This window comes from Sapajus apella, unplaced genomic scaffold (genome assembly GCF_009761245.1).
Source record: "Sapajus apella isolate SASKATOON/1434 unplaced genomic scaffold, GSC_monkey_1.0 scaffold21, whole genome shotgun sequence".
In the NCBI taxonomy this organism is placed as follows: domain Eukaryota; kingdom Metazoa; phylum Chordata; class Mammalia; order Primates; family Cebidae; genus Sapajus; species Sapajus apella.
Window position 1 is genome coordinate 4449349 of NW_022436961.1, and position 13104 is coordinate 4462452.

A 13104-nucleotide genomic window follows, 5' to 3' on the forward strand; every position below is an offset into this window, starting at 1 on the left:
CCTTTCTAAAGTTGGTGTTCCAGTCGCCTGTTGAGGAGGCGCCGGGGTCTGTCTGTTTTCCCCTGCGGCCACTCACTGCGCTGGCTTAAACAGCGGCACTGAGGTTTGTGGCGCTTTTTTTTTTGCCCTGGAATCTACTGTCCTGGCTCCCTGCTCAGTCCCCTTTTTAAACAGATGATTGGGCAACCTCCCGTGGCTCCAATTGCCAGCCAAAAGGGCACCCGGACCGGTGTATTTTGTACAGAGAACCGCTGCTCCGGGGCACCGACAAAGCAGCCGCGCGGGGCAAAGCAGCGGCGCCACCCGGCATAGCCGCGCTGGCTGAAACAGCCCTGCGCTGGCGACCTGTGGAGCTCCTCCGCCTGGGAATTTCCTAGTCTGTGGGCAATAAAAATGTGGCGTCCACTCACCCTCTGCGCTTTCACTGGGAGCTGCGATCCTGAGCTGTTCCTAAACAGCCATCTTGGATCGATCCCTTGAAGAACTTCCTTTAATATGTATTCATTGAGATGTTTTATCATTAACAATATTAATTTTGCAAATTTTTTAGTATTGACAGACGTGTATGAACCTTGTAGACCACTGATATGATTAATTACATTGATTTTTAATTTTGAACCAATTTTGAAAATACAGACTAAATTCTCCTTCGTCGTGATTTATTAATTTTTGCACTTAACTAAATCTGATTTGTTAATATTCTGTTGAGGGTTTTTGTGTCTAGGTTGGTGAGAGTCTGCCTTCTTCCCTCTCTCTCTATCTCTCGCTCTCTCCCTCTCTTTCTGTCTCTCTTCCTTCTACTTGTTTTTATGTTCTTTTGTTATCAACTAAAACTGAAATCATAAAATGAATTGGGAAGTGTTTACTCCTCTTCTGTATTGTACAAGTGATTGCTTAAAATTAGCATTTAAAAAATATTTGGTAGTAATGTCCAGTGAATTCATATGGGTCTGGAGATTAATTCCAGAAGAGTTTTTAAAATAAATATTTTCTTTAAATAAATATTTTTTAAATAAATACACCAACAATAACATTATCTCCTTCTTATTAGATGAGTTAAAGTAGTTTATGCTTTTTAAGGAACTGACCGATTTTTTTTACTTCTATCAATTGCCAAGGAGTTTTAAAAAATTCTAATCATAATTATATATTTTTTATTTTATTATGTTAATTTGTATTTCATTTTGATTTTTTCTTCATTATTGCATGTGTAGTTTAGGTTTATTTCTGGTGCATTGTTGCTTCTATAATTTCTGTAATGTTTATCTTTGTCTTGAATTCTATTTTATCTGAAATTAACTCTTGTTAGTTACCTCTAACTTGTGGGCCCAAAACTCTTTTTTTATTTAAAAAACAAATTACAGGAAATTTATAAAAGTAGAAATAAAAATAGTGAAAATCAGCTTTATGAAAAATTTCAATAAAAAATTTAAACACAGAAAACTCAATATTTTACTCTAGTCTTTGAAGGATATGTAACTAAAGTGCTGTATGTGTTTTGAATACAATTCCTGCTGTCAAACATGGATCTAGAACATATCCTTTCTGTATTTGTGAGGAATACTTGAAGTACACCTTTAGTAACTTAGAGTGACTATACTTTGTGATTCTTTTTTTGTGTGTGCATTTACATCTTCAAAAGACAACTTTGATGGTCACAGTTTTACTGATATTATCCTCTTTGTACTATAATTAAAATATTTTCAGTTTATTTTAATAAACATCAAAAATAATTACTCAGCTTTTGAACTCCTGCACTGACTCCATTCAATCAACTCTGCATAAATATTTAACTTCACTATTTGTCCACTTGTGAACAATATCCAATGGATGTTCACATACATCTTCCATAGAAGACTGAATACTATTAAGTCTTATTTACAATGCAAGAAATCCCAGGTATTTATGAAAATATTGCTTGCTGAATGTTTTCCTATTAAATGATTATCAGATGAGAATTCTATGTATCCATTTTCTCTTTCGAAATATTCCATTGACTTGAAAATATTCTTGACTTGAAAAAAAATTAGGATATCATCATCTAAAGACCTGTAGTCTGACATTTCATTTATATGGTCAATTGCAGTATTTTTGTAGACTAAATGTTTGCATTTCTCAACATTTTTATCTTGTAACCTAATTTATAATTTGATGGTACTTGGAGGTGGAGCTCTTAGAGCCCCCTTGAATGGGATTAGTGTTCTAATGAAAGAAAGGATGAAAGAGAGATCCTTCATCCTTTCCACTATGTAAGGTTAGAACAAGAAGATGGTTATGATTCATGAAATAGGCCCACAGAATAATTCTGCCAGTGCCTCTGTTTTGGAATTCCCTTCCTCCAGACCAATGAAAGATACATTTCTATTGTTTGCAAGCTGCCCAGTTTATGATATTTTTGTTACAACAGCCTGAACAGTCTAAAATAACAATAGGCTAAACTGCTGCTTTATATTTCTTTGCATTTGTCAGATTAATAATTGTATAATATTTTCTTTTATCAATAGTCTTCCTCATATTATTACAAGCAGTAAAAAAAAGACTGAATTCTCAAACGTGTTCAACAAAAACTATGACAGAAAGGCCAAAGTCTCCAGGACTTTGTTGTACTTTCTTGATAGTTGATATATCACATTGGACAAAAAAATGTAAGAAAGCTGAAGGTTTCCAAAAGAATAAAATATGGATCCTAGAAATAAGTCTTCACATACGTGGTCTAATAATTTTCAAGAATGCGTAGACCATTCATTCAGGAAAGCTCAGTCATTTCAATGTGTCATATTGAGAGATCTGGGTATTTGCATGCAAGTGAATGAGGTATGGCCCTTATTGATACCACATACAAAAATTAACTCAAAATGAATCAACAATCTAAATGCAAGAACTAATATTATAAATCGTTAAAACAGAAGACAATAGGAAATTGTAATAACATGGAATTTGGCAATGATTTCCTTGATATGACTCCAAAAGCACCATCAGTAAACGAAAAAACATAAATTAGGAACTATCGTGATTAAAAACTGTTGTGCATCAAAGGATACTAACAAAAGTGAAAAAATAATCCATTGAACGGAAGAAAATAGTTAAAATATGTATCTAATAAGGGATTAATATTAAGAATATATAAAGAACTCTTACAGGGCAACAAGCAATAGCAAGACAAATAATTCCTTTTACAAATGGGCAAAGTACTTGAATACTTTAATTCATCTTCTAGGAAATATAAAGATGTGGAGAAGGTAGTAAGCACATAAAAAGGTGTGTTTTTCACATGTTAACATTACTAATCTTTGGGGAAATGCAAGTAAAAACAACAATGAAATATCAATTTGTACCTATTAGGATGGCTATTAAAAAGAAAAATTCAAAGCATATCAAGTGTTGACCAGGGTATGAAAAAATTGGAACTCTTTGCATTGCTAGTGAAAACGTAAAATAATGCAGCCTTTGTGGAAAACAGAATGCTGGTTGCTAAAAAAATTGAACACAAAATTAGCATATTATCCAGGAATTCCACATCTACGTATATGCCCGAAAATATTAAAAGCAGAGTCTCAAGCAGATATTTGTATACCTATGCTTATAGCAACATTATTCACAATGGTCAAAACATGGAAAATCAAAATGTTTATTGACAAATAAATGGATAACCGTAATATGATATAGGCATACAATGGAAGATTATTCGTCCTTAAAATGAATAACTCTGTCACACTCTATAATGTAGATATAAACTGAAGACCTTATGATAAGTGAAATAAGCCAGTCAGAACATGACAAATATTATGTAATTCTGCTTCTGCGAGTCAAACTCAGAGTCTAAGTAGAATGATGGTTGCCAGCAGCTGAGTTCTGCTTCCATTATTACCTAGGTTAGTCAGATTCATGGAGTCAAAGTAGAATCGTGATTCTTCTGGGGAAAGGGAAAAATGGTAGGTTAATATTGAATGGATAAAAAGTTTCAGCTTTGTAGAATGAGAAAGTTCTGAAGTAGAGTGGTGGTGATGGTTGCACAACAACGTTGAATGTACTCAATGCAGTTCACAAAACAATATGATACACTAAAATAGATTATATCATATAAGTAAATATTAAGTATACACGAAGGGATTATAAATAAATTCATGTCAACAATATTATATATTGTCAATGACTGTATATTGTCAATTATATGTATAAGTGTATTCAGTTGACATACAAAAATGTATAATGTACTTTGGGGCCCAGTGAGAGAATACTGAATAACACTTTTAAATTCAAATATATTCATTCTTTAACTGTGTTATTTGAGTTATAAATGTTTATAATTCAAATTCTGTATAATTTGAGTATAATTTTTCAAATAGTTAAAAAGGTACTCTCATATTTTCAGGAAAAGATGAACCCTTGTTTCCAAAACGACGTGCTGCTCCTAAAAACAATGGTCTTTTGATCAGTTTCTACATTTTTTTACCTTTGCTCGTTTTAATTGCTATTGTTAGTCTTAAATGGAACAAAATGAAGAGATTTTGGAGCAAAGCAGGAACAGTAAGCAGCAGGTAAGTAAATGTCTGATTTTTAATTTAATTTAAAATTCATTATGGGAAGAATTCAGTGCAATTCAGAATCCAAGTAGAGATTCTAGGATGGATTGGATTAATGTTTAGAAACACTGAGTAAGTTCTCAGCATATAGCAAAGTTTTTTATTTGTTTGCTTTTTGTTTTTTTTCAAATATCAGTCAGCTAAGTATCCCACATGTTCTTACAGGGCTAAAAACAATTAAACTATTCAGTAAAGCCTCATTGCCTTTCACATAGGAAACCAAGTTCTCAACAATTGTTTACGAAGTTCTGTTGACTTCCCAGGGAACCCCATTTCTCTTACATTGGCAACCAGTTGTGCCAAAAAGGTCCACAGAAATAGTCAGGGAAGAAAATTTGTGAATAGAATATGTAGAAAGTAAGAAAATAGGAGAATGTACGGAATGAGGAAGAGAAGTCAGATAGAATACTCTGTATTTCGTGCAAAGTTAATATGGCTCATATTTTTGTGAAATAAGTAAGGTACCTGCACAGCTTTTCTTTTTTTTCTTTAACTGTAACACCACAGCAAACCATAAATTGCTTCATGAATATTTAGGGATTTGAGAATTCAAAAGGAAGAATAAACAAGTGGGATCATTTGTTTAAAATGACAAAATCTGGTCACCACAGGCTGTTTTACAACAGTAAGTGGTTTCAGGGCTGCAAGGGTAAGAAATGAAATAGAGCTGAAGCAAAAAAAGCGATGAAACGCTGGTCAGGAACGAGGTCATTCTCTTTATCACTCAAAGGCTTTAAAACTGATGTCACCCCTTCTTGCCTATGTCCACTGTTTCCAAATTGACTGCTCTGCCTGCACTTGGCCACTTGAAACATATTGATTGGTTAATTAATGCAAATCTAGCTTTTTAAGCTTTTCTTGATTTCACGCAAGATTACAGTTTTTTCTAATGTTATCTCTTTCATACAGATCTATCTCAGAAGACAGCAGTAGTACAAACAGCCAGTCACAGAGTTAAAGGTGACCTGAAATATTCAAATTGTTAAGAAAATGATAATTCATGGAATATTGTTTTACTTTTAACAATACCTCAGTATAAGAAAACTATTATGCCCATATTTCATCATCTTGACTCCCATTTATTAATACCATACAGTAAAACAAAGATAAGAAAAATATTTGATGTTAATTATGTTTTATACTGATATAGAAATATTTACTGTTAACTGATATTAGAGATTAATTGAACATTTTGTAAACAAAATGATGTTAAAGGGATTATATTTTGTAAATAGTCATAAACAATCACACCTCCTTTGGCCTTATTTAAGGTTCTCATTGGGTGATTTACACAGATTATCTCTCTACATTTACAGTGATTGATCTTCACTAAGTTGCCATAGGTATTGTTATCCATATTTTAGAGATGAGGAAACGGGTAAAAGGAAATAAATTGATTTACCAGGAAAAAATAGTTTTAGTGAGTATTTTGGTGGAGTTTAACTTAAGGCAATCTGACTTTAGAGTTCAAGCTCTTAAGATTGCCATAATCTTGAACAAATATAGCCTGATATATGACTGCGGACTGGGAATGGAATTTACATTAATTGAGATGCCAGGCAACATGTTAAGTACACCTTCCCTCAAAAGCAGAAAGATACATTCTTTTTATCTTTAAGATGGGATAAAATAGGCATTCATATGTTTTGTTCAAAGTTCTAATTCATATGTGTAAAGAAATGATGGCATTTGATGTGTTAGGCCTATCACTGACAGTAAACAGAAAATTCAAAAATTCAACCAAGAGTGAGATCAGGAAGCTAATTACTTAGCTCCCATTCCTTCATACCTGACTTTGTTGACAGTTAAGTCAATAGTCTCTGTTTTCTTATCTTCCACTAATCACTGGGAATTAGAGAGCCACCAGGGCCCAAGCTTTCTTATTTTAAATTGTAAATGGCTTATCATAAACACTACTTCCCTTATCCTAGCAAAAAGTCAAAACCAGACATCCAAGCTTTCCCAGAGATGAAGACAGAGCTTTTCCATTCCAGCTACAAATCAAATCTATTCCACACAGGCATAGACCTGGCATTACCCATGCAAATATCTTCACAGCAGCTTTCAAAACATATAGACGTTATGATGCTAACACAACTCAGGAATGTTGGAAAAATATCAGGAATGTCATTCTATCTGGGGCAGAGTTACCAAGAGGGTTTCTGTTGCGATGAGGTCAGAGAAGTAACACCCATGGAGGGTCTTGGCACTCTTGGAGGCCATCTGTCTTTTACTTTGAGTGAAAAGGAGGAATCACCAGATGGTGCAGATTCTAAGCACGTGACTTACACTTTAAAAAGCTGCTTTGTTGAAAACAGTCTATATGATGGAAAGAGTAGATGTGGAGAAACTATTGCAGTAACCCAGGAGAGAAAAGATGGTGCTTCAGACCAAGAGTGGGAAGGGTGGTCTTATGGATACGTTTTGAAGATAACCCAATAGTGTACTGACAGTTTGGATGCAGAAAGTAAGAAAAAGCGGTTGCATAATATGGGTATTGATACACATCAGGAAAATAGCAGAGCTAAAAAGTAAAACCAGCCCTCTTTCTTTACAAAATTTTGGCCTTTTTTTTGAAGTAGAGTTCTTGCTCTGTCACCTAGGCAGGAGTGCAAAGTCGTGATCTCAGCTCACTGCAACCTCTACCCCCTGGATTCAAGCAATTCTCCTGCCTCAGCCTCCCAAGTAGCTGAGACTACAGGCACATGCCACCATGCCCAGCTAATTTTTGTATTTTTAGGAGAGACGGGGTTTCACCAAGTTGGCCAGGATGGTCTCGATCTCCTGAACTCATGATCCACCCACTTTGGCCTCCTAAAGTTCTGGGAAATTGCAAGTTTATGAATTCTGAGATGTAAAATCCATATAGGTAACCATGAGCCAAAACAAGTATCATGTATGCCACAATGAGAAGTGTACATGTTCTTCTATATGAATAAGAACATAGGTAAAGTACTTTTTAAGATGGTAAGAAAGGGATTTGGTACTATTTGTCTTTCAGTTTACAAATTTCACTGGGATAAAATAGGAAAAATAGATTCAGTCATGACTGGAAAGTAGTGAAGCAGTTAAGAGACTGCTGAATGCATAGGCAAGATGTGCTGAGGGCAGGATTGGAGAGGAGGAAAGCACAAAAACGTTTTCAGAGATAGAACAGAGGCCCGATCTGTTAGTAGTGACTGGATGGACGTTTCGGGTTAGAATAAAAGGGAGAACTAAGAACACTCCGCTCTTCTGACGGAATGGTTAGTGACACCTTTTTCTGGTGACATGCTGTATAGTAGAGAAATAACTGGTTTGGTTTGGGTGAAGAAGTGGAGGGGAGTGAAGAGTTAGTTTGTCTTTGAACAAGTGTATGTAAGAACCCACTGGAAATGCACAGAGGGTTTTAGAACTTCTTTTCATACTCAAATACTTAGAGAAAACTTAATAGTAATTCTTTCCTATTTTTTCATGTATTTATGTTGCTGTTTTCTTCTGTTTCTTTTTTATGGTTTTTCTTTATACTTCTATTTCTTTGTTGATGATTTTCTTTTATCCATGTAAAGTTTAGAGACTGTAAATTAAAAATATAAATATCAATTTAATATTCCCTTCTAATGTAGCTATTACAATTAATTTATGAAAAATAAATTTAGATTTATAAATTTTCTGATTTACAGACAGACTGCACCAGTATAATCTGTTTCTTATTTTACTAATTAAGTGTTCTACCAATAGTTGAATAGTAAATAATAGCTTTTATTAACAATGAAGATTTAACATTTCTATTTTTCTGTATTTCCTCTGCAACAGTAACCAAGTGATAAAATAAAAGCCATAAAATGAAGAAAGGATATTACCAAGAAACTCACCATTAACTGGTCTGATCTAAAAATGAAAACAAATTTTACTCTCATTTGTTATGGCTTAAAGATTTCAATTTCACAAAGCAAAATAAATCCTATGACTGAAAGCATAGACGCTTGTGTCTATTGATCCTTCTACCCACCATGATCCTTAGTAGGAAATAAGCGGCTTTGTTTCCTTTTAACTTTGGAGGTTGTTACATCATAAGCTTATAGCTTTCTGAAACAAAAGAGTTCACTGATCTCCCTCACGAGACATGCAGCAGGGGAGTGGCTCACCTGTTCCGTCACTCCCTGCTCAAACCCCTCATCTGCTGGTCTGCTTCTCTTGCCACATCTGTAGTAGTTAACAAGTTCACCCTGGGAATTCTGGGGCTTGTCTGGTGGCCATTAAAGCCCTTGTCTCTTTCCTGTACTTCCTCTCTCTTTCCTGGGCCTCCCTGTCCTTATTATAAAAGATGGAAGTGGCTACTTTCAGGAGGTTCTCTAAAGTACTATCTGGCCTCAGGGCCTGTTTTTTGCAGCTTACTCCTCATATCAGGGGCTGCCTAAGTAATAAATTTATCCCTTAGGATTAGTTGTCCCTCAACTGAATCAGGAGATAGAGAGGTGCTTTAGCAAGTTATCTCTGAGCCTTTCCAAGAAGGCAGAGGGATTTTCATCAACTCCTTGGTCAATCATGGATAAGTTAGTATAATTGAGAGGCTTGGTCCTGGTCCTATGTAAGCCCTCCATTATGCACACCTGTAAGTGTCTCCTCTTCCATTCTCCCATCTCACCATTGGGATCCCATCCAGGGTCCTCCATTGGTACTGTCTCTCTTCCAGTTGGATAATGTTCACCCTCTTCCCTGATGCTATATGTCATGCAAAGCTCATCCCCAAATCTCTCTGCTACTTTCAGAGCAGCCTGTGTCTCGGTGTCTATCAGAGTCTGATTCAAAAGTAACATAATGTCTCTCCAGGTGAGTTAAAATACTTGGATGAAATTCTGGAAAGCCTCTGTATACTGGAAAAGGCCATCTGAAAACTTGCCAAGATCCCCCTTAATTTACTTTAAGCCTTGTAGAGAGAAGGGGATCTGGACATTACTGGGTCCAAATTCACCAGGCCTCTATTGGAGAGCAAAGGTGAGACTGGGGCTTGTCTCAGGTGAGGATTTCCAGGAGAGAGTGAGAGGCTGAAGCTGGATAGGGAGATTGAGGTGGACCCAGAGGAGCAGGGCTGATGGGAGCTGGCTCCTTTGCTGCGGGTGCCTCTAGGATTTGTATCTTTACTTCCCTCAGCTCACCCCTTGCAGCCTTTCTTGAGACAGCAAACAGGAGGGCTGGATCAATCCTACACTGTTGGCAAAGGTCTGGATTGCCCTTCAAGGTATAGAAAGCCTGCCCATATGGGGCCTCAGGCCATCTGTCCTCCCATCTACAGAAAAGGTCCAACTGCCAGATGGTATCGAAATGAATGGTATTCTAGTCCATAATTAGGCCACAAATTTATGCAGAGGGCTATGAGGCATTTTTCCTCCATATTCTGAGTGTCAAAGCAGTTCCAGTGGTTCAGGATACACTCTAAAGGGTGGTAAAGAGAGCTGGTTGCCCATTCTGAAAGACAGGGAATAGAGACATCCCTCAATTCTCTTCTTTCAGAGAAAACTCAGGGTGTGTGTGAGAGAGAAAGTGAGCATCCTCCCTTTCTCTTCCTTTTTTGTCCCCAAGTCCTTGCAATATTGGCAGATGCCACCTGCCAATGAACCCATGAAGCAGAGAAGGCCTAGAGAATAGGAATTATCCACGCTCACCTATGCCTCCATCTTTCCAACTGTTGACAACCTTTGATCCCCTGAGGCCTCATTTATGCCATGGAGCATGGCCTCCTTTCTTGAGATAGGGTGTTTAGTTGGCAGAAATTATTTCTGCCCATTTACATTGTGCCTTTTGCCTACCTTTGGATATCTCAAATCAAGTTTTCCTTTCTAGGACTTCAGTCTGATGCTTGGAATCGAGTTTGAGACAAGTTATTTCAAGGGCTGCTTGTGTCTATTTAGATGGTCTCAAATGAGCCCTGCTGAATTTTCAGTTATCAGCCAGCAGGTCACTCTTCCATTATTTTCTCTATCATAAGCAGAGTGCTGTGGGTAGGAACCCTCTCTTAGAAAATGTGAAAAAGAAAAAGCTTCAGAGGCAAAAGGGGAAGGTCCTGGGGGAAGAACCCCTTGTTCTGTGCAAATGGGTCCCTTTAATCCTTGTATCCTTCCCTTGATTCAGACCTGGCTAAATTCCTTGGCTGGGGAGGAAAAGTACCATTGCACAATGGGCAGGAAGCACCAGCCAGCTGGCTCTGCTGGATCCCGGTGGCAGCCATAGTCTTTTCCTGCCCCTTGGGGCCACTGGTCACGGCTTGTGCATGCTGTAGACACCTCCAGGTGCCTGAGCCAGGACAGGAGGGGGTAAGGATGGGACATGTGGTGGGCCACACGTGTCTGTGGCTGTCGGGCTGGGGATGACACATTTAAGAACAAAATGGAAATGACTTGTTCTGATTTGCATCTTTGATGGCTGAGCCAAATGCTCATTCTATTTAATATTATTACTTCAGCCTATAGTAAAGCCTTTGACATTATAAAGGAAGAGAGAAGAAACAACACCAAATGAAGTCTGGGGTCTTGGCCTACAGAGTTCAGTCCTGGGGCCTTCCAGAAAAAAAAAAAATATGCCTTTTGTTGCCCCATGGCTTTACTCCAGTCCCATGTGGTGGCTAAACCTCCCTGAAGAGAAACAGAGCAGGAAAGAGAGAGGTGGCAGGGTCTTGGAAAAGAGGTAGATCTGACAGTTTCGCTTTTTAACTCACCTTTCTTCACGTCCCGGACAAGACTCCAACTGAAACAGGAGAGTTCCTGGATCTCCTCGCAGGATGTGTGACAGGGGTGTGGCTTGCTTGTTCAGTCACCACCACTGCTCAAGCCCCTGATGGGAGGGGGAGCACACAGACAGGCAGGTGCAGGAGCCAGGACAGCACTTTGGTCTCCAGACTCATGATAGTGTCTAGTGGTGCGTGCTTGCACCCAGTGTTACAAAGTTCTTTCCACTTTGCCATCACAGATGGATTATGTTAACCAGCTCAATGGACCCTCTGCCTTTTTGCAAGGGCAGAGGGCCAATGTGACAGCTTTCTGTATCCCAGATCTCACCCAGAAGAATTTGGTCACACACAGGCTTGAAGGATGTGTAATAAAGAGGAAAGAAACACAAAAAGTGTCTCAACAGTCAAAGACAGGTTTATTTTAGAGAATAAACCTGCGAGGGGCTTCTGAGTGATTTTTTTTTTTTTTTTTTTTTTTTTAGTCAGGAGGATTCTCTCTTACAGACTAAGAGTATTTATTGTTTTCTTAGGGTGAGAGAGCTTTTCACAAGCATGGAATGTTTCTGTGTAGGGGAGAAGTTTACAGCAGGGCTGGAATGTCTCTGTTCAGAAGGGAGGTTATCTTGGGGCTGACATCTCTCCGGCCACGGGGAAGATTATCTCGAGGCTGTTATGTCTCTGGTCAGAAAGGATTTGGAATTTTTCTGGTCGGAAATGTTATCTGTGATTTATGGTCATGCTGACCTTAGCCATTAGGTTGATGCCCTTCGGGATTTAGGCAGTTTTTGATCTAGGTGAACTTTAAAATAAAAGTGCTTTTCCAAGATTGCAATGCTCCTGCTCTGTCAGGATGAATGCAAGATTTTATTGAGTGACAGACGTAGCTCTCAGTGGGATGGATGAGGAGCTGAAAAAGGGGGATAAAGTGGGAAGATAACCTTCCCCTGGAGCTGAGCTGTCAAGCAGCCAACTTCCCCCACCTGAACTCCACTCAGCATTCAGACGTTCCTCCTGTCCTTTTTTTCTCTGCTGTGTCATTCTGCTGTCCATCTGCTTGTTTTGTTTCCTCATCTGCTTATCTGCCTCTGGATGCTAGGGTTTAAGGTTTATGTGTGTACAGGATAGGGGTCATGGTGGACCAAAAGGCAACTTTTGGGGCATGAAAACAGGAATGTCTGTTCTCATTTAGGGCCATTGTATCCAGGCTTGAGGGTGAGCCTTTTCTGGGGAACTGCCCTCTTTCACCCTGTGTTTCCCTTTCTCCTGTCCATATCACTTCCATTGTGCACTGGTCCTGCCCACCCACTCTTAGATGCCCATGACCTTACTGACTACTCTTGTCCCAAGAGAGGACACCTGCAGCCCACCCCTCTCTAATAGCTAATTATCCCTTTGTCTTATTCATTCCAGGTTTTGGAATATTGGAGGTATTGCTGAGTAAGGTCAGCTCCACAGTCACATTAGTCGTTAGCCTAAATCCTACCTTAAATGAATTGCTCAGACTGAGCTCTGGGTCATAGACACCTATACCTATTATGCTTCCTTGGCCCTGTATAAACTGCTCTAGAATATTTCTCTGTCCTTTGGGAAAACCCAAAGTTGCCACTCTGTCTTCCCTTAAGCTGGGATTTTCTGGGTAAGATTTTCTTGCCTGAGTCTCCCCTCCCTTCCCCTACTTGCTGAGATGGGTGCACTTTTACAGGGCATTACACAGAGCATTACACATGGATTGGGGATCCACCTGCCCACCTGGAGTCCAATTAGGACCTACAGAGTCTCCATTACAAACCCAGATTCTCCTGGGACAGGAGTAGA

The 13104-nt window shown here is 38.4% G+C and overlaps 1 protein-coding gene across 1 annotated transcript in view; it reads left to right on the forward strand.

Annotated features, from left to right (window-relative positions):
* Positions 1 to 8543, forward strand: part of LOC116558303 (A disintegrin and metallopeptidase domain 3-like) — a 78033-nt gene extending 69490 nt beyond the window's left edge. The window contains exons 19-21 of the mRNA XM_032288138.1: positions 4373 to 4538; positions 5493 to 5543; positions 8379 to 8543. Coding sequence (XP_032144029.1) covers positions 4373 to 4538; positions 5493 to 5541 — 215 coding nt within the window. The 3' untranslated portion in view covers positions 5542 to 5543; positions 8379 to 8543. The remainder of the gene's footprint in view (positions 1 to 4372; positions 4539 to 5492; positions 5544 to 8378) is intronic.
* Positions 8544 to 13104: the final 4561 nt, after the last annotated feature.